Here is a 27,988-nt window from a genome sequence, read left to right as displayed (position 1 = left end):
TAGATTCAATTAAACCACAGATTTTATTCTTTGTTTAGTTGTGCTTCCTTCCCCCTCTGCTCTTATGCAGGAAGCCATTGGAATACCTGTCAAGATCTTCTAAATCTTAATTGGGTCAAATTTGGATGGCACAATCTGCCAGAGGAGGTTCTGAAAACTCCAAAGCTCTCTACTGCAGCAATATGGTTTAGCTAATGCATTACCTTGGCACTGCCCAGGACTCCTGGCAGCACTTGGCTTAGTTTCTCCCCTCTAGAAGCTGGAGATTTAGTCCTTCAACAAAGCATCTCTTCTCTCAGCGCAGGAAAGACCCCACTGGAACACGGCAGGTAGCTCTGCAGTCCTCAGTGCAAGACAGACATGGACCTGTGACTGTGAGAGCAGCTTCAGGGGTGACCACAAAGATGATCAGAAGGCTGTTACAGCTCTGCTGTGAAGGCAGGCTGGGAATTGGAGTTGCGCAGCTTGGGGAAGAGAGGGCTCTTGGGAGACCTTACTGTGACATTTCAGAACATAAAGGGGCCTCCAGGAAAGCCAGGGACCGACTTCTGAGCAGGGCCTGTTGTGACAAGGCAAGGGGAGAAGGGTTTGAAACTAAAGGAGGGAGATTCAGCCTGGAGAGAAGGAAACGTTTATTCTATAACGCTGAGGGTGGCAAGACACTGGCTCAGGTTGCTCAAGAGATGTGGCAGATGCCCCATCCCTGGAATCATGCCAGGCCAGGTTGGACAGGGCTCTGAGCTACCTGCTCTAGCTAAAGATGCCTCTGCTGACTGCAGGGGGGTTGGACTGGATGACTCCTACAGGCTCCACCCAGCACAAACTCTTCTAGGATTTCCCTTTACATGGCATCGAGTTGTCCTGAATGTTCTTTTCCAGAGCGAAGAGACTCCTCTGTGCCAGCCGAGGTGCCAGCAGCAGCAGGTGCCCAGGGAACCGCAGCGTGCTAGCTTCAAGGCTTCGCAGCACAGAACCTGGCCTAGTGCCAGGCACTCTCAGCACGACAGCTCCTCACCTCCTACATTAATGCAATAAATAAAGGGCTCCAGCAGCCCTTCTCCCAGGAACTACTTACACCTCCCCACAGAACGCCTCTCTGAGGGCCCTAACACTGATTTCTGCCCCGCAGGCCAGGGAAGCTGGCTCAGCCTAGCACAAGGCGAGGCGCACTGGCTTCTCCAGGTTGGCCTTGAGGGTCTCCAGGAACTTGGAAGCCAGTTCATCATCTACCACCCGGCCATCACTTGACAGAGTCACTGTCATCAGCTGATGCTGCTGGAGGGTCTCGTTCCCTTCTTCATCCTCCACGAGCCTCAGCTCCGCTCTCGCTCGGCCCACAGCCAGGATGCAAGCCTGGGGTGGGTTTATGACCGCAGTGAAACCATTGATGCCAAACATGCCCAGGTTGGAGATGCTAAATGGAAGAGAAAAGAGTTGCCAGTAGGGCCAGAAATGACACATCTTCTACAGCAAGCAAATCAGTGCTTAAGGTGACCCAGCCCTCCCTCAGGGCCAAACCCATCAACTCCAACAGAGATCCCAAGTGGACTCCAGCTGGGCCTGTGCAAGGCTCAGAGCACTGGAATTTCTGCAGTTACACCAGAGATGCCTTTTGACAAGTGCCACTTCTTTCCAGCAAGATACCCTGGACTGCACACAGCAAGCAGAGAGTAGGACATCCCCAGATAAACTATGCCTGCCTCTGCTGCAAGCCACACAGCCTTCAGATTGACAGAGATCCCTCAGGCATGGGAAGCCTGACGATGCTGCTCTCCCCTAAACATTTCTGTTGAACCACACAGAGTACAGCAGGAAAGGCTTGGACTCTCTGAGGTGGCCTGGAGAGAAAGCTGACCCACATCAACTCATTTTTCCTACAGCTGCTGGGCTGCATCCAAAGCGGTGTGGCCAGAGACACAGAGAAGGGATCCTGCCCCTCTGCTCTGCTGAGACCTCACCTGTAGGGCTGGGGCCAGCTCTGGAGCCCTCAACACAGGAAGGACAAGGACTTGATGGAGAGGCTCCAGAGGAGGCCACAAAGATGAACAGGGGGTTGGAGCAGCTCTGCTAGCAGGACAGGCTGAGGGAGCTGGGGGTGTTCAGCCTGGGGAAAAGAAGGCTCCAGGCAGACCTGAGGGCAGCCTGCCAGGACCTGAAGGGGCTGCAAGAAGGCTGCAGAGGGACTGTTTGCAAAGGCCTGCAGGGACAGGATGAGGGCAGTGGTTTGAAATGAGAGCAGAGCAGATTGGGATGGGATGTGAAGAACAAGTTCTGCAGCAGGAGGGTGCTGGGACACAGCAACAGGTTGCCCAGGGAGGGCCCATCCCTGGAGATCTTCAAGGTTAGGTTCAACAGGACAACCTGCTTCAGTGAAGGATGTCCCTGCTGAGTGCAGGGGGGTTGGACTGGATGAGCTTTGGAGGTCCCTTCCAGGCCAGTCTGAAATTCTACTCCATGAATGTTTTTCTGCTGAGAAGCTCACAGCTTTCTGGAGCACTCCTCCAGCAGCAGCCATACTCCAGCTGTAACCCCGGCACGTGGATACTCGCCGCAGCGGCACTTCTGCAGCAGCTCTGTGCTGTCACTCTCAGCACACATTCTCTGCTCCAGAACATACAATAACCATTCAGAATTACCTTTTTCAAACTGACTAAAATTCAGTTCAGCTGCAGTCTGTTTCAGCAGAAGTGTTGCTTGCTGCTGACCCACTGTGCCCATCTGGAGATACTGCTCCCAAGAGCAAACTGCAATCAAACTGGACGTTGTTGTCCGCTGCAACGCCTCTGCCAAGCAATTCTGTTCAGGGTATTTAACCTATCAGCAAAGGCTACAGAATAAATGATACACTGAACTTCAGCATTTCTCTGCAGCTGGGAAAAACTAAGGTGAAAAAATAAGAGTCTGACCAGTCTCAGCATGAAAAACATGAATTGTACACCAGGCTCAGCTGAAGCAAACCTGTGCCACAAGAATTCCAGACTCACAGGGGTGTCAGGGGCTGGAAGGGACCTCTGGAGATCATCCAGTCCAGCTCCCCTACCAGAGGAGGAGCACCCATGGCAGGGCAAACAGGAACACATCCAGGTGGGCTTTCAAAGTCCCCAGAGAAGGAGACTTCACAACCTCTCTGGGCAGCCTGCTCCAGGCCTCCAGCACCCTCACAATGACAAAGTTTTCCCTCCTGTTCCCCTGGCACCTCCTCTGCTCCAGCTGGCACCCAGTGCCCCTTGTCCTGTCTTTGGCCATCCCTGAGCAGAACCTGGCTGTGTCCTCCCCACACTGCCCTGCACATCTTTATCAGCAGCAATGAGGGCAGCCCTCAGGCTCCTCTGCTCCAAGCTCCCAGCCCCAGCTCTCTCAGCCTGGCCTCTCAGGAGATGTTGCACTGCCTGCAGCAGCTTGGTGGCTCTGGGCTGGGATTTCTCAAGCTGTTTCCTGAGGTCCTTCTTGAGCTGAGGGGCCCAGAACTGCACATAATATTGCAGATGGGGCCTCAGAATGGCAGAGTGGAGGGATAGAAGAACTTCTCTGGGCTACTCACCACAGCCCTTCTAATCCACCCCAGAATGCCTTTGGCCTTCTTGGCCACAAGGGCACATTGCTGGCTCAGACAGCCTGTTGTCCACCACCATTTTCCCCAGATACCAGACAGCCAACCTAGGAATTTCACCATAAATGAGCAGGATTTTCCAAGGTAAAGCATTAGGACAGTGCAGAACAGCTGAGACTGAAACAGTTCTTAACCCACACTGCAAGGAACAAATACCAGAGACTATTACCTGAAAGATCCTCCCTGGTATTCTTCTGGTAACAGTTTTCCATCTCTTGCTTTCTTTGCTAGAGCCTAAATAGGAGAGAGAAAAGAAACGGCAGTGTGGTAACAGACAAATTCATTTACATACAGTCATTAAAAGCCATGGATTCACAGCATGGGCTGGCCTGCAAGGGGCCTTACAGCATATCCAGTTCCCACTCCTTGCCATGGGCAGGAACACCTTCAACCAGCCCAAGTTGCTAAAGGCCTCATCCAACCTGGCCTTGAGCACCAACAGGGAGGAGACATCCACAACCTCCTTGGGCAACCTGTGCCAGTGTCTCACCACTCTGACTCTAAACAATTTCTTCCACTCTCCAGACTCAGTCTCCCCTCTCCTCGTCCCTTGTCCTGTCACTTCCAGGCCTTGTCAAAAGTCCCTCCCCAGGTCCCCTGGAGTCCCTTCAGGTACTGGAAGGCTTCTCTAAAGTCTCCCTGAAGTCTTCTCTTCTCCAAGCTGAACAGTCCCTACTCTGCCAGCCTGTCCCCACAGAGGAGGTTCTCCAGCCCTCTGATCATCTTCATGGCCTCCTCTGGACCTGTCTTCAGGTACTGCCATTGTGCTCTGAAGGGAGTTTCTGTGTGTGTCCTGTGGATATCCTGTCAAGCACTGACTGAAGAAAGAGACTTGGGGGTCCTGGTTGGTGAGAAGCTCCCCATGAGCCAGCAGTGCCCCCATGCAGCTGGACTGCATGTAGAGCAGTGTGGCTCGTGCTCAGCCACCCCTCCATCAGCAGCTGCAGGGCCTTTGCCACCAGGCAGTTTGCAGCCACTCTGCCCCAAGCCTGGAGCATTCAAGGAGTTGCTGTGACCCAAGTGCTAGGTACTAGGCCCTGTTAAAGCTTTCTGTGTTGGCCTCAGCCCATGGACTGCACCTGTCCAGATGTCTCTGCAGAGCCTTCCCACCCTCCAGCAGATCAACACTGCTGCTCAGCTCAGCCTGGTGCAGACTTGCGGACAGTGCCCTCGATTCCCTCCTCCCAGTCACTAATGAAGATACAAACTAGAACAGGCCCCAGTACCGAGCCCTGGTGAACAGCACTGGTGGCCAGCTGGGCTGAACTCCTTTTGAACAGAGCTCCAACATCCTTCTACATTTTGAAGCTGAAGAAATGCTGGGAACTGCTGCAAATCCACTTGGAACCTGCCTTTGTTACTCCTGTGTATCGAGGTCACAGCATTCTCTGCTGCACAAACCATGCAGCTACTGCACTGCTCAGCCTCCTGTGCTCTTCAGCCCTACCTTTGCAGAGGCAGCAATCTCCTTTATCCCCTTGGCAGCAACATCTTTTATGATGGGGGTAATGAGACCTCGCTCTGTTGCCACAGCAATGGAAATGTCAATGGACTGCAGCTGCCTGCAGGCTTCTCCATCCCAGGTAACATTCACATCTGGCATTTGCTAGAAGAAAGAGAGCAAACAAAAGACAGCTGTGAAAAGAGCAGCAGTGCAGTCAACTGGCAATGACAACCCTTTCAGACACACAGCTATGTGCAGGCATTCCCTACGTTAATTAGTGCCTCACAGATTGCTGCCTGTAAATGAAGGCAGAAGAACAGAGTGCAGCTGTCAGCAGGACTGCCATGAGCAGGAGAAAATGAAAGGAGCTCACTGAGACAGGCAGTGAGCAGATGCCCTTGATCAGCCTGTACTGCTCTTACTCAAGCTTGCTTTGCTCTCACAAAGCATGGTCCGGGAAAAGGAAACAGCAGGGCAGGCAAAAAGGGTTTTGGTGGTGCTGGAAAAAAGTTAACAAAAGCCTGTGAAATCCTAGGCCTCAACTCTCTCCCTGGGAAACCTGTCCCAGCACCCTCATATCCCAGCTCAATCTGCATTTGTTCCTCACATCCAATCCCAATCTGCTCTGCCCTCATTTCAAACCAATGCCCTCATCCTGTCCCTGCAGGCCTCTGCAGACAGTTCCTCTGCAGCCTTCTTGTAGCCCCTTCAGGTCCTGGCAGGCTGCCCTCAGGTCTGCCTGGAGCCTTCTTTTCCCCAGGCTAACACTCCCAGCTCCCTCAGCCTGTCCTGCTAGCAGAGCTGCTCCAACCCCCTGCTCATCTTTGTGGCCTCCTCTGGACCCTCTCCATCAGGCCCATGTCCTGTGTTGAGAGCTCCAGAGCTGGCTCCAGCCCTGCAGGTGAGGTCTCAGCAGAGCAGGGCAGGATCCTCTCTCTCCATCTCTGGCCATGCTGCTTTGGATGCAGCCCAGGCTGCCACTGGCCTTCTGGGAAGTTTCTTCTGCAATACCCAGAACTTCTCTCAGCACTTCCTTACAAAGCTGCCAGACACTTGTCTATTTTCTGTCCAAATGTCTGGGTGGGGGACTGGAACATCTCCCCAGTGGAGACTGAGAGCCCTGGGGCTGTTTAGTCTGGAGAGGAGAAGGCTGAGAGGGAACCTGATCCATGTCTGTAAACACCTGAGGGGTGGGTGCCAGGATGAAGGTGCCAGGCTCTGTTAGGTGGAGCCCAGTGACAGGACAAGGAGCAATAAGTACAAGTTGGAACCCAGAAGGTTCCACCTCAACACGAGGAGACACTTCTGTACGGTGAGGGTGCTGGAGGCCTGGAGCAGGCTGCCCAGAGAGGTTGTGGAGTCTCCTTCTCTGGAGACCTTCAAAACCCACCTCAGTGTGTTGCTGTGTGACCTGCTCTGGCAGGGAGGTTGTACTCCATAATCTCTGGAGGTCTCCTCCAACCCTTACCACTCTGTGGAATAAGATTAGTTCTGTATTCTATTTCCCAAGTTACTCTACGTGAGACACTCTGGACTAAGGAGGTAACTCCAAAGCCTTACGAGGTTCACATTAAAGAAGGCTCTCTGAAACCTTGCATCTCAAAAAGATTAAGTGGTCTAGGGAGTTTTCTGAGCAGAGCAATTCACACCAACTGGAAGGCAAGGCCTGCAGCTCTGCCTAGAGAACATCCAAACAGCTTATGGAGGCTGCCAAGCTCCTGCAGTCTGGCATGGCATGAGCAGAGCCCAAGGAAATATAAGGTGTTAACTTCAGGAGGCGTTGCAGCTCTTTAACCTTTATATTGACAGGGGAATGATGACAGTTCCCAGCACTGAGCTAAGACTGCTGAATGCACTGCCTTGGAAAGGACCCTCAGAGCTCCATCTGTCCAACTGATTCCAAGGTGAGGTCACTGAACAGGCCATCAGAACACACCTGTGGCAATCCAGGAGGCTGGTGTGAAAGCTGCTTTCTTTGTAAGCTGGCATTATTTGTTAGCAGGAGAGGCTGAGAGACCAAAGGGGAGGCCCCTGTTAGCTGCAGCTGTTACTTGCAGAAGTGGACCTTTACTAAGAGGTTCTCATTTCACAGTCCGCAGCACAGCCAGTGTAGAGAATTTCAGCTGGAGAGCTCAAACAGCCTCTGACAGTGAGTGACAAAGCTCTGCTGTGCTCACATCCCTGTCTCCACACAGGCCTATGAAATGCTGCCCTTTTCTCTGGCACTTCACAGTCAAACAGGTATCTTTAAAGTCAATTCTTCACTTACCTTCAGAGTAACTGCAGTTGCCTTGATAATAAAATCATTGACAGACACTTTAATATCATCTGCAACAGACAGAAGAAGAGAATCAGTGCTCAGGGGCTGACCAGGACTTGTGTAAGCACAGGATTGCAGTGCTCTGGCAGAAATGCTCCTCTGCCAGCAACAACTCTGCTTCAGACTACAGCCACAGAGCAAGGAAACCTCTCTCCTTTAGGAATATTGCCAAGGAGAAGCCTCCTGAGCAGAGACAGTTTGCTAGGTACTACTAGAAGGTCAGGAAAGCTGCAGACTCCAGCTTACAAAAAGCAGCAGATAGGTTTTTATGTTTCAGAGAGACAACAGTGCAGTCTGCTCCTGGTGATGGAGGGGGCCATGTTAACTGCAGTAAGCACAGAGATGAGCTTGCTTGCAGCTAGTCAGCAGAAGCAGCCTGTTCTCTAGTGGCCTTTGAGGGCCTCTGAATGGAAGAATTAGCAAGGTGAAAGCATTGCCAGTCCTTAAAGCAGGCTGCCAATCTGCCCTCAGGCAGGCTGCAAAGCCAGGGACTGAGTTCCTACGTTCAAAGCAAAGCAACACACACTAAAGGCAGTATCAGGTCACAGAATGACTCAGGTTGGAAGGGACATCACAGTTCATCTCCTCCGACCTCTCCACCATGGGCAGGGGCACCTCTCAACTAGACTCAGCTGCTCAAGGCCTCATCCAGCCTGGCCTTCAACACCCCCAGGCAGGAGGCAGCCACAGCCTCCCTGGGCAGCCTGTGCCAGAGTCTCAGCAGCCTCCTACTGAAGAACTTCTTCCTCAGCTCCACTCTAACCCTGCTCTGCCTCAGCTTCAAACCATTCCCCCTTGTGCTGTCTCTAGACACTCTCAGGTAAAGTCCCTCTGCAGCCCTCATGCAGGATCCCTTCAGCATCTCTGAGGTCCCCCTGGAGCCTTCTCTTCTGCAGGCTGAACACCCCCAGCTTCCTCAGCCTGTCCTCACAGCAGACATGCTCCAGCCTTTGAATCATCTTTGTGGCTTTCCCTTGGACTCCCTCCAGCAACTCTGTGTCCTTCTTATGAAGCCACAATCAAATACAATGACCTGCAGAGGTCTGGGCCTTCCTGAGGTGAGCCAAAGAAATCCTGAGCAGCAGCACCTTTGCTTCCTTTTCCCAAAAGCTCAAGAGATTTGCTCTGCTGTTTGGTTTGGGCTTTTTTCCCCACGGTTTAGGAGCCCAGAAGTACTAAACATCAAACCTAGAAGCACTTGTGGTGTAGAATCAAGTCACAGCTGCTGCAAAATCACCCTGAAGATGCAAGATATTCACATGACATTATCTGCACCATCCTCACAGGACAAGAAGCCACAGTGCTGCATGCTGAACAGAGGGAGAACCAAAGCTCCTGCAGTTTTGAGTCTGTTTTCTGGTGTGCACATACTTTTGGAAATGCCTCTGGAAATGGCAACCTAGAGATGGTAGAACCATAGAATGGGCTGAGCTGGAGAAGACCTTTTGGATCATCCAGTCCAACCATTCTCTAATTCTACCCAGGGTAGCTCTAACCCATGACCTTCAGCACCACATCTCTGCCTGACACCTCCTGGGACAGGGATTCAACCACCCCCCTGGGCAGCCTGTGCCAGGCTTTGAGAACCCTATCAGAGAAGTTTCATCTAACATCCAATGTAAACCTCCCCCAGCAAAATTTTAGGCCCTTTCCTCTCCTATCACTTGTGACTAGGGAGAGGAGACCAACCCCACCTCACTGCAACCTCCTCTCAGGGAGCTGTAGAGAGCAATGAGGTCTCTACTCAGCCTCCTCTTCTCCAGATTAAAACCACTCCAGCTCTCTCAGCTGCTCCTCCCCAGCCCTGTTCTCCAGACCCTTCACCAGCTTTGCTGCCCTTCTGTGGACCTGCCCCAGCTCCTCAATGTCCTTCTTGGTGTGAGGACCCAAAACTGAAGCCAGGACTCATGTGATGGCCTCACCAGTGCCCAGTACAGAGGGACCATCCCTGCCCTGATCCTGCTGGCCACACTGTTCCCTATCCAGGCCAGGATGGACCTTCTGGCCACTTGGGCACAGGCTGGCTCATTTCAGGCAGCTGTCCATTTATGGTTCTATCTTGGCAAGTTGTCCCATTCAGTGACCAGAGGGAACTACAGCTGGAGTCCACTATCAGAGAACTCCAAAAGAGTTCTGTACAGTGCCTATGCAAAAAAAAATCTCCTGGGCAAGCTGGTGTAAGGCAGAGAAGCATCAGGAGCACAGGTCACAGCCAGCCAGTTTCAGCACTAACCTTTGGCCAGCTCTTGTCTCAACCTCAAAATAGCACCGATGTCACAGTCAGCAGCAGCATAGGCATGGGGGATGGTTGTCTTGGACTCTGTCAGCCTCTTGGCTATGACTCTCCGGATGTTGCTGGCTGGGATTTCAGTGAAGGTGCCCTGAAAGAACCACAGACTGCAGAGGAAACAGCAGCAAAGCAAAGGTGTCCCCCTGGCTGAAAAAGGGCTCAGCACTGACAGGTTCTCAGCAGTGACTCCTGCTCAATCCAAATATGCCCAGAAACCAAGAACCCACCGCTGCAATCAGGATGGGCAAGCCAAGGAGTGCTCTGCTGTCCCACTTGGATGAGCACAGCAGGGTGTGCAGAGTAAATACAGGCTGGCAGCACACAGCTAGCTTGTCCTAGCATGAGCTGCTCGGAAAAGGCCTTTGGACCCTGGCCCAGGGCATGCCAGCACTGCTCCACTGGCATGTGTTCAGCACAGCAGGCTTGGTTCCAGTGAAATGACAGCAGAGGCCTTCCTCAGGACAACCACAGAATGCCAGAGCAGGGTCACCCAGGGCAGGTCACACAGCAACACATCCATGTGGGTTTGGAGAAGGAAGACTCCACAGCCTCTCTGGGCAGCCTGCTCCAGGCCTCCAGTATCCTCACCACATAGAAGTGTCTCCTCATGTTAAGGTGGAACCTCCTGGGTTCCAGCTTGTACTTGTTCCTTGTCCTAGCACTGGGCACCACCAAAGAGAGCCTGGCACCTTCGTCTTGGCCCCCACCCCTCAGATAGACATTGATCAGATCCCTCTCACCCTTCTCTTCTCCAGGCTGAACATCCCCAGGGCTCTGAGTCTCTCTCCATAGCAGAGATGCTCAAGTTCCCCCAGTCATCCTTGTGGCTCTCTGTTTGACTTTCTCCAGCAGGTCCCTGTCTCTCTTAAACTGGGCAGCCCAAAACTGGACAGAGTTTTCCAGGTGTGGTCTCAGCAGGGCAGAGTAGAGGGGCAGGAGACCTTCCTAGGCCACATTTATTTTTGATGCACCCCAGGATGCCACTGGCTCTCTTGGCCACCAGGGCACATCAGTACTGCTTTTTCAGTCTCCTGAGTGGGTCCTTAGGAAAAGCTTCACTGCCTGTCTCTTTTGTTACTCTTCTGTCTCCTTCTAGACACCCTGTGTCATGTTTCAGTGCAGGTTTTCCCAGCTGTCAGTCACCTGCCAGGGAATCTCTTGAAACACGAGGAAGTGAGTGCAGAAAGCAAGGCAGCCAGCTTTTCTGGCAGGAAGGAGCTGCTGCCCCTGTGCATTGCACACTGAGCAGTGCTCAGCACACAGCCACCTTCTGCTGCAATCACAGAAAGAGGCTTTCCTCTGGCAAGGAAAGATGTCCAAGGCTGAGCTTGCTTTCTGTGCTCTGGTTGTTTGCACAGGGCAAGCAAAGCCCAGTGTTTTCTGCCTGACATGAACTGAAAATGACATGGTCAGCTCCAGCCTGGAGGGACCACAGAGCAGGTTGGGCTGGAAGGGACCCTCAAAGGCTACCTTGTTCAACTTCCTTGCAGTGCTGGTCAAGTTATTCAGGCCCTCATCAAGTTTGAACGTGAACCTCAAAGACGTTCTTCAGGCTCAGGAAAAAAAATCAAAATGAGAAGGAAAAAAACCCTCAAAATCCCTTCAGCATCTTGGGAAGGTGCTGCAGATCCCCACCAGCACGGTGCTGGCTCTGATTGGGATGGAGCAAACTCTTCCCTGGGGTGCCCACTGGGTGCTGGGCTTTGGATTTGTAGCTAAAGCAGTGCTGACATCACAGTGGTGCTTCAGCACTTGTATCAAAGCTCTTCTCCTGCTCTGCTTCCCTCCAAAAAGCAGCAGACAGGCAAGGAGCTGGGAAGAGGCACAGCCAAGACAACCAACACAGACATAAATCATCACTGCAAATGCAAGGGAGGAGCTTCTGGGAAGGTGCCCACTGCTCAGGGGCTGGGTGGGCATGGTGGGTGGTTGCTTTTCTGTCACTTGGTTTTCTCATTCCCTCCTTCTTTCCTTAGCTGTTAAATCACCTTCATCTCTGCTGACATACTGTCTTGGGTTTGCTTTTCCTGTCCTCTCTAAGCCCTTTCCATGGTAGGGGCAGTGAATTGGTCCTTCAAATGTAATTCTAGAGCCAGGAAGGTTCTCCCCCCTCCCCCTTTTTGGTGGGAACTGATGTGCACTTCAGCACAGGCAAAAAAAACCCCAAAACAATTCCTGGCATTTCTAACATTTTAAATCAGCACAGGAAGTGTACTGAGGTGACAGTGTGAAAAATCACTCTTCAAGGGAACCACCAAGCCCTTTCCTTCCTCACTTCTTGACAACTGATCAGTGGGCATTTACTGTACCTAGCCTGCAGGAAAGCAAAGGATGAAGGACAGTGAAAATAAAGTCTCCCCCAGTCTGGAAATCCCACCTGACATATTGATCCTGTGGGGGCCAAGAGGGGGAATGTATTGGTTACTTCCAAACTAGTGGCATCTTGTTTGGGGACTGAAACAAAACTGCTGCCTCTCTGGCTTCCCTCTCTCCAAGTGAATCTGTTGATGGCTTCAGTTTGCAGCCAAACACACACCAGCGTGCAGAGCATCACTTCCAGGGCTCTGCAGCTCCACTGCTTTACAACCACCCAGACCAAAAGCTTGCCAACTGAACTGAGCTTGCAGCCTGGCTGTCCTTGGTTTCCTTCACCTACCCACTTCTGGCAACCTAGCAGATTCACAGAATGCCTTGGGTTGGAAGGGACCCTAAAGACCTTCTGGTTCCAAGCCCCTGCCATGGCAACACTTAACTGTAGCAATGCTGAGGACTTAAGAGAAGCATTACCGGTGCAGCAGGCTCTCCTGGTGTGGAAACTGGTGGAATTGCTGGCCTTGGGTAAGCAGAAGTCACAGCTGTTGCTTGCACAGCAGAAGGCACTGCAGTAGGCTGGGGAGGTGCTGGGGAAGGCTCAGGTTTCAGTTCAGTGGCTTTGCCCTTCTGCTTCTGCACGAGTTTGAGAGCATCTCTGGTAATTAAAAGACAGTGAAATGCAGACAAAGAAACGATCTCCCAGATGCCCAAAGAAGGCTGCTCCAGCACTTGCTCCACTTCCTTTGCCAACCCTGTGCTCTTCCATCTCTGTTGTCAAACCAACCCCCCGGGTGAGCATTGCTAACTGACAGCAGTGTCAATTTCTTTTGTGGTATCTTTAGGCAACTCCAATTAGATTATGTGAATCAAAGGGCCTGGAGTTATGCAGTGGCAGAAAATGCTTGTTAGAGAGTGAGAACAATCATCACCACTAAAGGTGAGTGGAAAAGGTAACTTTGTGAGGCACTGTGTAGTCAGAGTGCACTTATTTGGGCTAGAAAGTCTCAGGTGAAAGCTGTTCTTCCTGCTCTGTTTGCCACCACCAGCAGCTGATGTGATTAATCAGGGCTCACAGACAATTGGTACATTGATCACTGAGTTCCCTGCACCTTTCTAACAAACACAGAAGCCAAGCCCCTGCTTCATAAGCTATCAGAAAGACAGCACCAGGCTGAAGAACCAAAGCCCCAAACTGAGCAACATCTAACAGCTCCACCTGTGCTTGAGTCTCACCTACTGCAGAAGCATCTTCCAAGGGCTTTATACAGCTGCCACCACCACAGGTCACTCCTGTGGGCACAGTGTGACATCAGTGGGTTCCTATCTGGAAGCTACACCACATCCCTTCCAGCTGCATTTGTAAAGCAGCATGCAAGGATCAGCACCTAGCAGGCTAAACAGAAACAACTGCACTGCCACCACCACGGCCACCTGCCAGAACAATAAGCCAGCGGACACCCTCTGGACTGCAGCTGTAACTGCACCCCTACCAAGCACTTGCTAGAGAAGCTGTACCAGTCAGAGAGCCCCTTTCTTCATCACACAATGGCTCAGGTTGGAAGGGACCTCACAGCTCATCCACTCCAGCCTCCCCACCATGGGACACCTCTCAACTAGACTCAGTTGCTCAAGGCTTCATGCAGCCTGGCCTTCAACGCTTTGAGAAAGGAAGCTTCCACAGCCTCCCTGGGCAGCCTGTTCCAGAGTCTCACCACTCTTATACTGAAGAACTTCTTCCTAACTCTATCCCTGCTTTCCCTCATCTTCAAACCATTCCCCCTTGTCCTGTTCTCCAGAGGTGAACACAGAAGTCTATACCACACCCCCCAGGTAATATCACTTCACGAAGGCATCGCTGCAGCCTGAACACAAAGGTTTATGTATGCAAAGGTTTATTACAGGAACTGGAGGAGGAAATTAAATGCAAGAAATCAGGCTCACAGCCATAGGAGGGCTCCAAAACATGAGCCATAAATACTCAACAGCAAAGCTACCTGATGGAGCCAGAGGCCCTTCTGGAGTGAGAGTCAGGAGCCAGCCCCCACAGCTGGAAAGCTTTGTTCTGTCCAGCATCTGTTATTGATTGGTGACTTGCCTCAATTTCTTTCTGGCTTCAATACACAGTTCAGCAAATCACATTACAAACACCACAGCCTGAGCTTGGGGTGTGAATCTGCCATTGCTGTCTTTCCCAAACTAACATCTTAGCCAGGATTTGTTCCCAAAGGAAGTGTTTCCTATTTAACACAACCACAGCACTGGGGGACGAGCTGGATTCCACTGAAGGAAAATCATCTCCCAGCCCTGCAACCTGAAACAAAAGGAGGTAACTGCATGACTTCATGCAACCTTCCCACTTAGCATATTAGAAGCTCCCAAAAGCTCCTGCAGAGTGTTAACTTGGCAGTCCTAAGCCACACCATCTGCTCATCAGATGCAGCTTTGAGAACTTCTGACATGTTCTAAAGCTAAGAAAATGCTTTAACATTGTTTCCACTTAGGGTCACACATTGGCACAGAGGTTGGAATGGAACCTCCACAGATTATGGAGTCCAATCCCCCTGCCAGAGCAGCATCATCCAGGGCAGGTCACATAGCAACACATCCAGGTGGGTTTGCAGACTCCACAACCTCTCTGGGCAGTTTGCTCCAGGGCTCCAGCACCCTCACCACACAGAAGTAACTCATTGTGCTGAGGTGGAACCTCCTGGGTTCCAACTTGTACCTATTGTTCCTTGTCCTGTCACTGGGCATCACCAAATAGATCATCCTGACCCCCACCCCTCAGATATTTACAGGTATTGATCAGATCCCCTCTCAGACTTCTCCTCTCCAGACTAAACAGCCCCAGGCTCTCAGTCTCTCTCTACAGGGGAGATGCTCAAGCCCCACAGGCATCCCCATAGCCTGTGTTGGACTCTCTCCAGTGGGTCCCTGTCTTTCTGGAACTGGGGAAGCCAGAACTGGACAACAGCATTCCAGGTACGGCCCCAAGAGGGCAGAGTAGAGGGGCAGGAGAACCTCCACAGACCTGCTGGCTGCACTCTTTCCTTGACTATCTATAGCAGCTTCCTACAACACCCTGCAAACACTTCATTTCAAGCTGAACACAGGAGCAGAGCCTGCAGGCATCTGAGAGATCAACACCACTTCAAAAGAAGGGTTGCAAGTCCCCAGCCCAGCTCTTCCCAGAACATTTTCTAGTCAGACCTTTGCATGGAAGGAAGGAGTTTGGGAAAATGAGGCTTTAGCTATTTAATTCTCATAGCTACAGAACATCTTTTGCTGCACCTCCCTGACAGCCAGGCAACGCTAATTAGTTAGCTCTGAGTCCTAGAGGGCTTCCACCTGCCACAGCCTAGCAGCATGCCACAAATTACCACTGCACTTCCATAATTAAGACAAAATTACAACTGATCATTTGATGTTCCGTTGGATATTGCATCTCTAATTTCATCTCCACCTAGCCACGCACTGTAGGGAAAAAAGAGCTGTAAAGATTCCTACCCCAATGCTCACAGGCTGGAGTGAAGTCACTAAGTAATCACTGGAGTAAACTACTACCAGGTTGATCAGAGCATCCCATGGGTTTGCAAACAAATATTCTTGAAACCAAAGATGAGGCAAAACCCCCCAGAGATGAGAGGAAAACAAGCCCCTGGATTTCTTACCACTGCACCTCACTGCTCTCCCCAGGCTCCTGAAAAAGCAGCACAAGTTAAACTCTGCCAGGCTTTACCTGAACCTCAGGGAAAGAAGCAAAATACCTGAAAGGGGGTGCAGAAAAGTGGGCACTCAGATTTCATTGTGGCTCTAAAGACGTCTCTGACTAGCAAAGCTCTTGAGATTGATGGTGGTGGTTAACCATCCCTACCTTGCAGCAGGCTCAGCTGCAGGAAGTACAACAACAGCACCATCACAGATGGGCCAGATAAAAGGTTTGCTGCTCTTTGGGTCTGTTGTTTGCTTCTCTTACATTTCCTAACCTATTCTCTGTATCTTCTCAACAGCTTTGGTAAACTGAACTAAGTCATTTCCACCCCCTCCCAGAACAAAGGTGGAAGGAACAGCTGGCTTTCACAACAAACAGACTTCCCAAGCTCAGGAAGATTGCTCCAGCTCCCAAGGGAGAGAGAGGGCAAGTGGAGGTGGCAGCTTTACTGAAATGTCTCCATACTCTTTGGTGAAGATGCCTCGAGGCCCAGAAGGTTCCAGATTGCTTGTATCCAGCCCATGTGTCTCCAGAATGTTGCGAGCTGCAGGACTTAGGCGAATCCTAAAGAGATGAGGAGAAAAAGAAACTGCTGAAGCACTAAGAGTGGCTTTCTGCAACTGATGGGCACAGAGAAAAAACACACAGGTATGCTCTACAGAGCTTTGCTCAAAGGCTTTGATCCTAACACTGAGCTTAGGCTACGCCCCTTTACCAGGCTTTAATTCATACAATTCACAGAATGGGTTGGAAGGGAACTTGAAGACCATCCAGTTCCTACCCTCTGCCATGGGCAGGGACACCTCCCACCAGCCCAGGTTGCTCAAGGCTTCATCCAACCTGGCCTTGAGCACCTTGAGGGAAGGAGCATCCACAACCTTCTTGGGCAACCTGTGCCAGTGTCTCCCCACCCTCACTCTAAAGAATTTCTTCCTCCTCTCCAGTCTCAATCTCTCCTCTCTCAGCTCAAAGCCACTGTCCCTCATCCATTCACTCCCAGCCCTTGTCAAAAGTCGCTCCCCAGCTCTCCTGGAGCCCCTTCTGGTACTGGAAGGCTGCTCTGAGGTCTCCCCAGTGTCTTGTGTACAACCCCCACCAAACCACACCTCAACACAGGAAACAAGCACAGCCCTGCCAAGACACCCAGCCCACGTGCTGCCTAGGGTAGCTTCCCATCCTTTTCCTTAGCAGCCACCAGCTTTGGGTGGGCACAACTGACTCCAAAGGAGCAGTGAGACCTCCAGAAGGTGCACCCTACCCCACAGTCCAGTGACCAACAGATTGCTCATACAGGACTAACACTCTGGGGCTAATTTGAGACGTCTGCACTGATTAGAGTTAACCTAACAGATGAAACCAAAACTAAAAAAAAAGGACCTAAGCTACAGTTTGGAGTTGTTTGCACTGCACAGTTATGGACATAAGAAGAAGCTTTTTCTATTCTCAAATATGCAAGAGCCTGGGAGGGGGTTGGAGTTTTTTTTTATTGCCTTCCTACCCTAAATAATAAAACAGAACCCAAGCAATAAGCAATGAGAGCAGCTGGGGCATTAGCAGCCAGTGCAAATGAACCCTTCTTCCTAAGCCCAGCCTCCTTCACAAAGCAGCTGTCTGCTGGAACAAAAGCACAGCCACAGAGGGGCTTCCCATAAGGCTGATTTATTGGGCTCACAAGCAAAAGCCAGGCAAGCTTTGTTACCTCACTGATCTGCAGAGCAGCTCAGTGCACAACAGCCTGACAGCAGGTAAGCAGGGATTGCTCTTGCTTCAGCTTCACTAACTGAGGTAAGAGTTGCACCTCAAAACAAACACACAAACTTACTGCAGCTTTCCAGGCTGCTGCTCCAGTTTAGGAGAGGCGGAAACTGAAGGAGCCGAGGGAAGCTGAGGTGCTGGTGGAGCCAGAGAAGATGGATCCCCAGCATCAGCTGGGATTTCAACTTGCTTCCAGTCCTGTCCTTCTTCCACCAGCAGAGCAATCAGTGAGCCCAGGCGTACATTTTTGCTTCCTTCTTGCAGCTGCACGGAGGCAAGGAGGACATCAAGTGAGACACTGTGCTGGCCAGATAAGGACTGCCAATGGCAGAGCTGGCCACTCCAGACACATGGGTGACAGCTCATCACGACAGTCCTCTGGGTTCTGTTAGCAGCTGCCTCATGACTGAAAGCGAGGACAGGGTGCAGAGTACCACCCAGTGCCCCTCAAACCTCACACATCTATAGGCAGCCTTCAGAACTCAGAGCAAACAGGTCACAGACTACCAAAAACCTCCTGCAAACAGGCATGGCAGTGTCCCCCAGCACCCTCACAGCTAAGGTGAGCAAGTGTGGGCTGGATGATCAAAGGGAGAGGTGGATGGGGACTGGTTGAAGTAAAGACAGAGAGCTGTGGTCAGTGGGACAGAATAGTTGGAGGCCTGTGCCTAGTGGAGGTGCTTAGGGGCTGGTACTGGGACCAGTGTTGTTCAATCTGTTCATCAATGACTGGGATGAAGGCACAGAGGGCAGCCTGCTCTAGTTGGAAGTCTCCCTGCTGAGTGCAGGGGGGCTGGACAGGATGACTTGTGAAGGTCCTTTCCAAACTGATGCCATCTGGGAACCATTCCTCTCCCTAAAGATTACAGAATCACAGGATTGTCAGGGCTGGAAGGGACCCCAAGGATCACCCAGTTCCACCCCCTGCCATGGGCAGGGACACCTCACACTGGATCAGCTTGCCCGAGACACACCCAGCCCGGCCTTAAATCCTCCGGGAAAGAGGCTTCCACCACTTCCCTGGGCAACCTGTGCCAGTCTCTCACCACACTCATGGTTAAGAACTTTTTCCTAACATTCAACCTAAATCTCTTATCCTGTACCTTGGACCGTCCCCTCAGTCCTACCTGACACCCTAAAAAGTCTCTCCCCAGCTTTCTTGTAGCCCCCTTCAGGTACTGGAAGGCCACAAGAAGGTCTCCTCAGAGCCTTCTCTTCTCCAGACTGAACAACTCCAACTCTCTCAGCCTGTCCCCATGGCAGAGCAGCTCCAGCTCTCTGATCATCCTCATGGCCCTTCTCTGGACACCTTCCAGCACCTCCAGACCTTTCCTGTCCCAGGGGCTCCAGAACTGGACACAGTGCTCCAGGTGGGGTCTCATCAGAGCAGTGCAGAGGGACAGAATCCCCTTCCTCACCCTGCTGCCCACACTGCTCTGGCTGCAGCCCAGGCTCTACTTGGCTCTCTGGGCTGCAAGTGCACACTGCTGGCTCACGTGGAGCTTCTCATCCAGCAGCACCCTCAAGTCCTTTTCATCAGGGCTGTTCTCAAGCCAGGCACTGCCCAGCCTATACTGGTGCCTGGGATTGCCCCAGCCCAGATGTAGGACCTTGCACTTGGTTTTATAAAGAACTCTAAAATATATTCCCCATTATACACACTTGACAGACAGCAAAACTTTTGTAGCATGACCTCTGAGTTTTCACAGAGAAGCACCAAGAGGTGCTCTGCACTCAGAGCAGTAGCCCCACACTGGTAGATCCTGCTGAGAATGAACACCCAGGCACTGACACACAAAAAACCTGCTTCTAAACTGTTGGCTGAAGGCAGAAGGACAAGAGGTGGAATTTGCCTTGTCTTGTTAGAGTAGGGCATGGAAAGAACAGCATAAGGCCTCTGCAAACAGATGTTAAGAGCTGAAGTTGTGCCAGGGGAGCTTTTAGTTGGGCATCAGGAAAACTTCCCTGAGAGAGTGGTGAAGAGTTGGACCAGGCTGCCCATGGAGGTGGTGGAGTCAACAGGCCTGGAGGTGTTCAAGAAGCTGGCAGGTGGTGCTTCAGGACATGGTTTAGTGGTCATAGTAGTTGGGTTATGGCTGGACTTGACAATCTTGAAGGTCTTTCCCAACCTTAGTGGTTCTGTGATCCTAAGCAACACCATGAAGTGTGACAGTGCACAGGTCTCATTCCTAAGGTGCAACACCGCTTCAATCAGGTGAGCTCAAAGTCCATTAAACACACTCAGAGCCAGGCACCACTTGGAGGAACTGTCAGTGACTTGTCACCAGGAATACAAGCGAACACTCTAGACTGAGCTGAGCAGATCCAGCTGCCTAAAGGCACCTTAGTCCATGTGCTGCATGGGAGTCTGAAGGCAGAGAGGCAGAAGCCCTACCAGTATCTTGGCCAGCACCCCATCATCACTTGACTCCATGGTGATCACCGCCTTGTCCGTCTCGATCTCGCACAGCACATCTCCAACGCTCACTGCCTCTCCTGCAAAACACAGCACAGGACACTTCAGCCTGCCCTGCACAGCTGCTGAGCCATGGAAGGCAGATACTGAGCCACCTGACACACCTGAGCCTCTCTACAGCCAGCAGACCCCTCATAGGTACAGACTGCAGTGCATCTTTCATTCCCAAGCACAGACTGCACAGGTTCAGCCCATGGGCTGAGGTCAGTGGCCTGAGCTTCAGCAAGGCCAGGGACTGGCTCCTGCACTTGGGTCACAACCACCCCATGAAGGGTCAAGGCTTGGGGCAGAGTGACTGGAAAGCAGCCTGCTGGAAAAGGATCTGGCGGTGCTAGTCGAGAGCTGTCAGAAGATGAGTCAGCAGCATGCCCAGGTGGCCAAGAAGGCCACCAGCATTCTAGCCTGGGTTGGAATCAATGTGGCCAGCCAGCAGGGCAGTGATGGTGCCCCTGTACTCAGCTCTGGTGAGGCCACAGCTTGAGCACTGGGTTCAGTTCTAGGTGCCACATGATAGGAAGACACTGAGGTGCTCCAGGGTGTCCAAAGAGCAGTGAGGCTGCTGAGGGGGTTGGAGGATGTCATACAAGGAGCAGCTGAGGCAGCTGGGGGTGTTCAGACTGGGGAGAGAGCTCACTGCCTCCCACAGCTCCCAGAAAGGAGATTGGAGCAAGGCTAGTGTTGACCTCTTCTCCCAAGTAACCAGCTCCAGAGAGACCTCAGAGCTGCATTTCAGTGTCTGAAGGGTCCTACAGGAAGGCTGGGGAGGGACTGTTTAGAAGGGCCTGTGGGGATAGGAGCAATGGTTTGTGTGTGGTGAAATACTGGAACAGGCTGTGCAGGGATGGTGCTCGAAGCCCTGTCCCTGAAGACATTCAAGAAAAGACTTGATGTGACCCTGGGCAGCCTGATCTAGTGGAGGTATCTCTGATGAAGACAGGGTGGCTGGACAGGATGACCTTTGAGGGTCAAAACCAGCCTGATGCAACCTGTGAAGCTGTGCTTTTGGTTTCCTGGGCTGTCAGTCTACCAGCTCTCATCAAAGTGAAATCCATACCCAGTAGAGAGGGGATTTGAAGCACAGCTATTAGGAGAATGATTTCATTGCCCAAAGGAATCAGTAAGAAACTGAATGGAGAAGGAAATGGAAAAGCTGCCAGTTAGAATCAGCATTTCTCCTTCTGCAGTCCCGCACTCATCTGTTCATCCTGGGGAACCCTGAAGTCAAAACACTTCATACTGAAACAAAGAGCAGGCAAAAAAACCTCAAAGCAGCATCCTGCTGACCTCTGGTGGTTGTGCACTGCAGACAACATCACATACAATGATGGAACGACTCAGGATGGAAGAGACCTCACAGCTTATCTACTCCAACCTCCTGCCACAGGCAGGCACACCTCTCAACTACTCAGCTGCTCAAGGCCTCATCCATGCTGGCCTTCGACACCTCTAGGCAGGAGGCAGCCACAGCCTTCTTGGGCAGCCTGTTCCAGAGTCTCAGCACCCTCCTGCTGAAGAACTTCTTCCTCAGCTCCAGTCTGGCCCTGTTCTGCCTCAGCTTCAAAACATTCTTCCTTGTCCTGTCTCTAGACACCGTCAGGGAAAGTCCCTCTGCTGCCTTCCTGCAGGATCCCTTCAGTTACTGGAGGGCAGAACAATGACACAGAGGCCTCAGAGGGTCTCAGCCTGCCAAAGCTGCTGATCAGCAGGACGAGACTGGAAATTAAAAACACCCTCACCTCCTTCAACAGCAGAAAGGAAAGCTTTCAAAAATAGGATTAATTGTTGGAGAACAGCTTTAGGGAAAGCAACTCGGGGGTCCTGGTGGACAACAGGATGCCCATGGGTCAGCAATGGCCACCTGTGGCAAATAAGACCAAGGGCATCCTGGGGTGCATTAGAAGGGCTGTGTGAATAGGCCCAGAGAGGTTCTCCTGCCCCTCTACACTGCCCTGCTGAGGCCACATCTGGAATATTGTGTCCAGTTCTGGGCCCCTCAGCTCAAGAAGGACCTCAGGGAACTGCTTGAGACAGCCCAGCCCAGAGCCACCAAGCTGCTGCAGGCAGTGCAACATCTCCTGTGAGCCCAGGCTGAGGGAGCTGGGGCTGGGAGCTTGGAGCAGAGGAGCCTGAGGGCTGCCCTCATTGCTGCTGCTAAAGGTGTGCAGGGCAGTGAGGGGAGGACGCAGTCAGGCTTTGGACAGGGGTGGCCACGGACAGGACCAGATGATGACAGCACCAACAGACCAAATATTTTGCTTCGAAAGACCAAAGTACAACCAGAAATAATTCTTAGAGGCACAGAATATACAGAACAAGTTCAGACACAGAAAACGGTTTCTTACCTTCCTTTTTTAACCATTTCACAATGTTTCCTTCTTCCATTGTAGGAGAAAGTGCAGGCATGAGAACTTTAATGCCAGGTACACCTGGAAAAGAAGCACAGGGGTCCTCAGACCAAAAACCTTTCCAGAACGATTACTGTCTTCCAGCTGAAGAGAAATGAAGTGGAAGGCAGGAGGCTGACAGTTGCACGGAAGATGCCTCAGGAGGCTCTTATGGAGCTTACACACAAGCACTGTACTCAGCACTTAGAGACCACACCTTGAGTACTGCCTTCAGTGCTGGGCCCCTTGCTCCAAGGACACTGAGGGGCTGGAGCTGGTCCAGAGAAGGGCAACAAAGCTGGGGAAGGGTCTGGAGAACAGGGCTGGGGAGGAACAGCTGAAAGAGCTGGAGGTGTGTAGTCTGGAGAAGAGGAGGCTGAGTGGAGACCTCATTGCTCTCTACAGCTCCCTGAAAGGAGGAGGGCTGTGGTTAGTAGGTCCAGAGAGGATCTCATGACCCTCTGCTCTGCAGCCATCTCTGGAGTATTGTGTCCATCTCTGGACCCCTCAGTTCAAGAAGGACCTCAGGGAACTGCTTGAGAGAGTTCAGCACAGAGCCACAAGGATGCTGAAGGCAGTGGAATCATAGAATCATACAATCATCCAGGTTGGAAGAGACCTCCAAGCTCATCCAGTCCAACCTAGCACCCAGCCCCATCCTGTCAACCAGACCATGGCACTAAGTGCCTCAGCCAGGCTTGGCTTCAACACCTCCAGGGACGGTGCCTCCACCACCTCCCTGGGCAGCCCATTCCAATGCCAATCACTCTCTCTGACAACAACTTCCTCCTAACATCCAGCCTAGACCTCACCTGGCACAGCTTGAGGCTGTGTCCCCTTGTTCTATTGGTGGTTGTCTGGGAGAAGAGCCCAACCCCACCTGGCTACAGCCTCCCTTCAGGTAGTTGTAGACAGCAATGAGGTCTGCCCTGAGCCTCCTCTTCTGCAGGCTGCACACCCCCAGCTCCCTCAGCCTCTCCTCATAGGGTTTATGCTCCAGGCCCCTCACCAGCTTTGTTGCCCTTCTCTGGACACCTTCCAGCACCTCAACATCTCTCTTGAATTGAGGGGCCCAGAACTGGACACAGCACTCAAGGTGTGGCCTGAGCAGTGCTGAGCACAGGGGCAGAATAACCTCCCTTGTCCTGCTGGCCACACTGCTCCTGATGCAGGCCAGGATGCCATTGGCTCTCTTGGCCACCTGGGCACACTGCTGCCTCATCTGCAGCTACTCTTTATCAGTACCCCCAGGTCCCTTTCTTCCTGGCTGCTCTCAGCCACTCAGTCCCCAGCCTGTAGTGCTGCTTGGGGTTGTTGTGGCCAAAGTGCAGAACCCTGCACTTGGCCTTGTTCAATCTCATCCCATTGGCCTCTGCCCACCCATCCAGCCTGGCCAGGTCCCTCTGCAGGGCTCTTCTACCTTCCAACAGCTCCACAGCTGCTCCTAGCTTGGTGTCATCTGCAAACTTACTGATGCTGGACGCAATCCCCTTGTCCAGATCATCTGTGAAGATACTAAACAGGACTGAGCCCAGCACTGATCCCTGGGGCACACCACCAGTGACAACTGCCAGCTGGATTTGGCACCATTCACCACCACTCTCTGGGCTCTGCCATCCAGCCAGTTCTTGATCCAACACAGAATGAATCTGTCCAAACCATGAGCTGCCAGCTTGGCCAGGAGCTTCTTGTGGCAGACAGTGTCAAAGGCTTTGCTGCAGTCCAGGTAGACTGCATCCACAGCCTGCCCCACATTCACCAGGCAGGAACCTGATCATAAAAGGAGATCAGGTTGGTGAGACAGGACCTGCTCTTCCTAAACCCATGCTGTCTGGGCCTGGTCCCTTGGCCATCCTGTAGGTGCTGTGTATTGGCACTCAAGATGAGCTGTTCCATGACCTTGCCTGGCACTGAGGTCAGGCTCACAGGTCTGTAGTTTTCTGGCTCCTCCTTACGACCTTTCTTGTGGATGGGATCACATTGGCAGCTTCCAGTCCTCGGGGACCTCTCCACTGAGCCAGGACTGCTGATAAATGATGGAGAGTGGCTTGGCCAGCTCAGCTGCCAGCTCTCTCAGCACCCTAAGGTGGATCCCATCTGGTCCCATGGACTTGTGAGGATCCAAATGTCTCAGCAGGTCCCTTACTGCTTCCTCATTGATTAGAGGAAGATCTTCCTTAGGAGAAGAGCCTGACTTCTACCAATATCCTGAGGCTTAATATGATTTGCAATCGGTCTGCAGTATTGCTTTGGAGTTGGGAGCTCCCCAGGGCCAGTTCAGGGCAGATGCCTTTTGTTCCACGTGTATCAGTTCATGCTGCAAGCAGCCCTGTTCACACCTCTGTTCACAGCAGCCGCAGAGCTGAGAGCAGCACTGCTGCCCAGCTGTGCAGCCTCGGGAAGGCATTCTGCTGGAAGTGAAGCTGAGCCCCAAACCAGACACGACTGCAATCACCTTCAGCTTAGCCTCCTGATCTGCCTCCTCGTGCAGCAGCGTGAGCACATCAGGACCCAAAGTGGACAGGGGGAACTGGCACAGAACTTGAGCTAAAGCAGCTGCAGAACTACAATCCAAGTGCTTCTGCAAGGGAAAGAGTGAGCTGCACTTCAGCTCCACTTCCTCCACCCCTCTCTCAGCTCACCAACCTACCCCTTCCTCACCTATCCAGGTAGTGCTCATGCATGGGGACATCCCTGGTCATTGAGCTGCAGCTTAGAGCCTTGTTCAGCAGCAGATACACAAGAACACAGTTACAGCCATGGCCTCCTTTCAAACGATTGCAGTGGGTTTTCAGGGAGTGAGCACACACACCCAAAAACCAGCCTTAAATGTGGCTCTAGAAATCAGCAAAGAGGGAAATCTTAAATTCACTGATTCTCTCCACCCAGTACTTGTGACATGGAAGTGCTAAGAACAGGAGTCCTCACACCCCTGTGGGATGGTTGCACTGCCCGGGCAGTCCTTACCAGCACTCCAGGAGTTGCTCTTTCATCATGGATAAGTGAAAAGTGATGGCAGCTCACACAAGACCCCCAAAGGGATCTCGTTGGCTTTAAGGCAGGCAGAGCCATGAACACATGAAACCTGAACCCCAACCACCACCCATTCATTTTACTGCTGTCAGGAGTAGCTGTGTAATTACAGGTCAGTTGCTTGGGCCTCAGCTCAGGACATGCAGCTGCTGGAGCAGACCCAGAGGAGATTGTGAAGGTGATCAGAGGGCTGGAGAACCTGCCCTACAGAGAAAGGCTGAGAGTTGGGGCTGTTGAGCTTAGAGAAGAGAAGGCTCCAGGGAGGTCTCAGAGCAACCTGCCAGTACCTGAAGGAGCTCCAGGAGAGCTGGAGAGGGACTTTCGACAAGGGCTGGGAGTGAAAGGATGAGGGACAGTGGCTTTGAGCTAGGAGAGGGAAGATTGAGACTGGAGAGGAAGAAGAAATTCTTCAGAGTGAGGGTGGAGAAGAGAAGGCTCAGGGAGTCCTCAGAGCAGCCTTCCAGTACCTGAAGGAGCTCCAGGGACTTTTGACAAGGGTTGGGAGTGAAAGGGCAGGGGACAGTGGCTTTGAGCTAGGAGAGGGAAGATTGAGACTGGAGAGGAAGAAGAAATTCTTTAGAGCGAGGGTGGGGAGACACTGGAGCAGGTTGCCCAAGGAGGTTGAAGATGCTCCTTCCCTGGATGTGTTCAAGGCCAGGTTGGATGAGGCCTTGAATGACCTGGGCCAGTAGGAGGTGTCCCTGCCCACGGCACAGGGTAGGAACTGGATGAGATTTTAAGGCCCCTTCCAACCCAGCCCATTGTAGGATTCCATGAAACATCTGAACAAAGGAAAAAGGGGGAAAGACTTACATCCCCTTCACACAGACAGCAGCTGCTACTTTAAAGGAACTTCTCTGTGTATCCATAGCATTTGCTCTTGGGGATACATGTGAAGAAGTGAGTGGGAGCTGGGCACAGCATTCCTGCCCCCTTCCTCCTCCAAGAGGACATTCGATGCACACTTGGGCTGTGTGTTAAACAGCCGAGCTTCGAGAGCAGACAACTGCACCTCTGTGACACCCTAAGTAGCTATAACCCCAGAGTCCCACTCACAGTCAGCTTTGTACTCAAACCTGGGCAGGTCATTGCCCTTTCTGACCTCCTTTGATACACAAGCAGCCACAGCATGGTCACACCGCAGAGCCTGCTCAGGGGGGACCTCATTGCTGTCTACAAGTACCTGAAGGGACACTGTAGCCAGGTGGGGGGTGGCCTCTTCTGCCAGGCAACCAGCAACAGAACAAGGGGACAGTTTCAAATTGTGCTGGGGGAAGTACAGGCTGGATGTTAGGAGGAAGCTGTTGTCAGAGAGAGTGATTGGCATTGGAATGGGCTGCCCAGGGAGGTGGTGGAGTCACCGTCCCTGGAGGTGCTGAAGCAAAGCCTGGCTGAGGCACTTAGTGCCATGGTCTGGTTGAGTGGCTAGGGCTGGGTGCTAGGTTGGCCTGGATGAGCTTGGAGCTCTCTTCCAACCTGCTTGATTCTGTGATTCTATGAACTACAGAGGGGTGCTTTAATGTGCCCCACCGGAGAGCCATCTCTTAGCTTCCCAAGCCAGGCTCTGCAGCCAAGGGGAGAACTAAAAGACTAACTCAAGCAGGCATCAACAAGAAGACGAAAGAAAACAACCAGAAATGGACAGACCTCGAGCACTGACAGGGCTCAGTGGTGACCTTCCAGTGCGGGGGACAAAGGCTGGAGGAGCTTGGAGGCCTCTTCCAACCCAATGTTTTCTGGGGTTCTAAGGCTCCTTCCATTTTAATCCTTCCCCATGACCAAAGCAAAACAAACCCCCCAAACCCAAACACTACCCCAGCAGCAAAACGCAAACACAGAGCACAGCTTCCAAGCCCTCCTTCACCTGAAACCTGCAGGGCAAGGTCGGAAGCCGCTGGGATTGCCAATCGCTGGGTAAGAGCAGCCCCACAAACGGGAGGTGACTAAGCTCACACCGGGAAAACGCTCTGCTTGCTGCCCACATCCGTACCGAGCGGATACGGCTGCATGGGAAGGCCGAACGCTGGTCAGTGCGGCTTCCCCCGGACCCCAACCCCTCCGTTTCGCCCCCGGTACCTCCTTTCCCAGGCGTTCGGTACTCTCCTGGCTCCTCCCGAACCCCCCCTGCGGGCCGCACTCCTCCCGAGGTGGCTGCAGCTGCCTCCAGAGACCCAACCACTCCGCAGCCGGCTCACCCAGCCCATCCGCAGAGGCTCTCCACCCCTGCCCAGGCCAGCGCTGCCCCCCGGTTCCTCCCGCTCGGTGGCAGCGGAGCCGCGGCCGGGCGCTGCCGCCTGCGCACCCAGCTCCGGGCGCTGCACCTCCCTGCCGCGGCGCACCGAGCCCCGCGCCCGCCCGCGGCAGCTCCGCGGCGGCAGGAGCCACTCACCCAGCAGCGCTGGGCTGCCGTGCAGACGCCTCCGGGCTGCCGGGGCCGGGAAAGCGGCGGCGGCGGCGCCCAGGGCCGGCCGCCGGGCGAGCAGCAGCCTCAGCGCGCCGCTGGCGCCGCAGCCCCAGCGCAGGGGAGCCGCCATCTTCCTGCCGGCGCTCCCTGCCCGCCCCGCTCCCAGGCTGCCTCCGCACCGCCTGAGCGGAACACCGCCACAAGCCCTGCCTTGGGGCTTACCCGTCCGCTCGGCCTTGACCGCTTC

At 52.8% G+C, this 27,988-nt stretch overlaps 1 protein-coding gene across 3 annotated transcripts; it reads right to left on the bottom strand.

Moving 5' to 3' along the window:
* On the bottom strand, window positions 1-27,983 carry PDHX (pyruvate dehydrogenase complex component X). Of its 3 annotated transcripts, none has more exons than XM_064152161.1 (11): window positions 27,964-27,983; window positions 22,263-22,346; window positions 19,840-19,940; window positions 17,512-17,708; window positions 16,155-16,253; window positions 12,452-12,632; window positions 9,608-9,755; window positions 7,324-7,382; window positions 5,058-5,216; window positions 3,780-3,844; window positions 1-1,414 (listed from the first exon to the last, which is right to left on the bottom strand). In XM_064152161.1, the coding sequence occupies exons 2-11, from the start codon at window positions 22,321-22,323 to the stop codon at window positions 1,150-1,152; spliced, it is 1,335 nt and encodes a 444-aa protein (XP_064008231.1). In that variant the 5' UTR covers window positions 22,324-22,346; window positions 27,964-27,983; the 3' UTR covers window positions 1-1,149. The 3 variants fall into 3 exon arrangements, with proteins under 3 accessions (XP_064008231.1, XP_064008225.1, XP_064008237.1); XM_064152155.1 differs by lacking the exon at window positions 27,964-27,983 and adding an exon at window positions 27,727-27,840; XM_064152167.1 differs by lacking the exons at window positions 7,324-7,382; window positions 9,608-9,755; window positions 27,964-27,983 and adding an exon at window positions 27,727-27,841.
* Window positions 27,984-27,988: the final 5 nt, after the last annotated feature.

Source organism: Pogoniulus pusillus, chromosome 1 (assembly GCF_015220805.1).
Source record: "Pogoniulus pusillus isolate bPogPus1 chromosome 1, bPogPus1.pri, whole genome shotgun sequence".
In the NCBI taxonomy this organism is placed as follows: Eukaryota; Metazoa; Chordata; class Aves; order Piciformes; family Lybiidae; genus Pogoniulus; species Pogoniulus pusillus.
The sequence above is the reverse complement of the archived record's forward strand: the minus strand, read 5'-3'. Positions and strand labels throughout refer to the sequence as shown.

Bases quoted from the DNA above. Each gene is read 5' to 3' on its own strand.
- PDHX (XM_064152161.1), bottom strand. From the start codon at position 22,323: ATGCCTGCACTTTCTCCTACAATGGAAGAAGGAAACATTGTGAAATGG. The intron at 17,709-19,839 runs GTAGGGCTTCTG...GCCTCCGTGCAG, and splicing joins GGGTGCTGGCCAAGATACTG to CTGCAAGAAGGAAGCAAAAA. The intron at 16,254-17,511 runs GTAAGTTTGTGT...TCATCTCTTTAG, and splicing joins CAGCAGCCTGGAAAGCTGCA to GATTCGCCTAAGTCCTGCAG.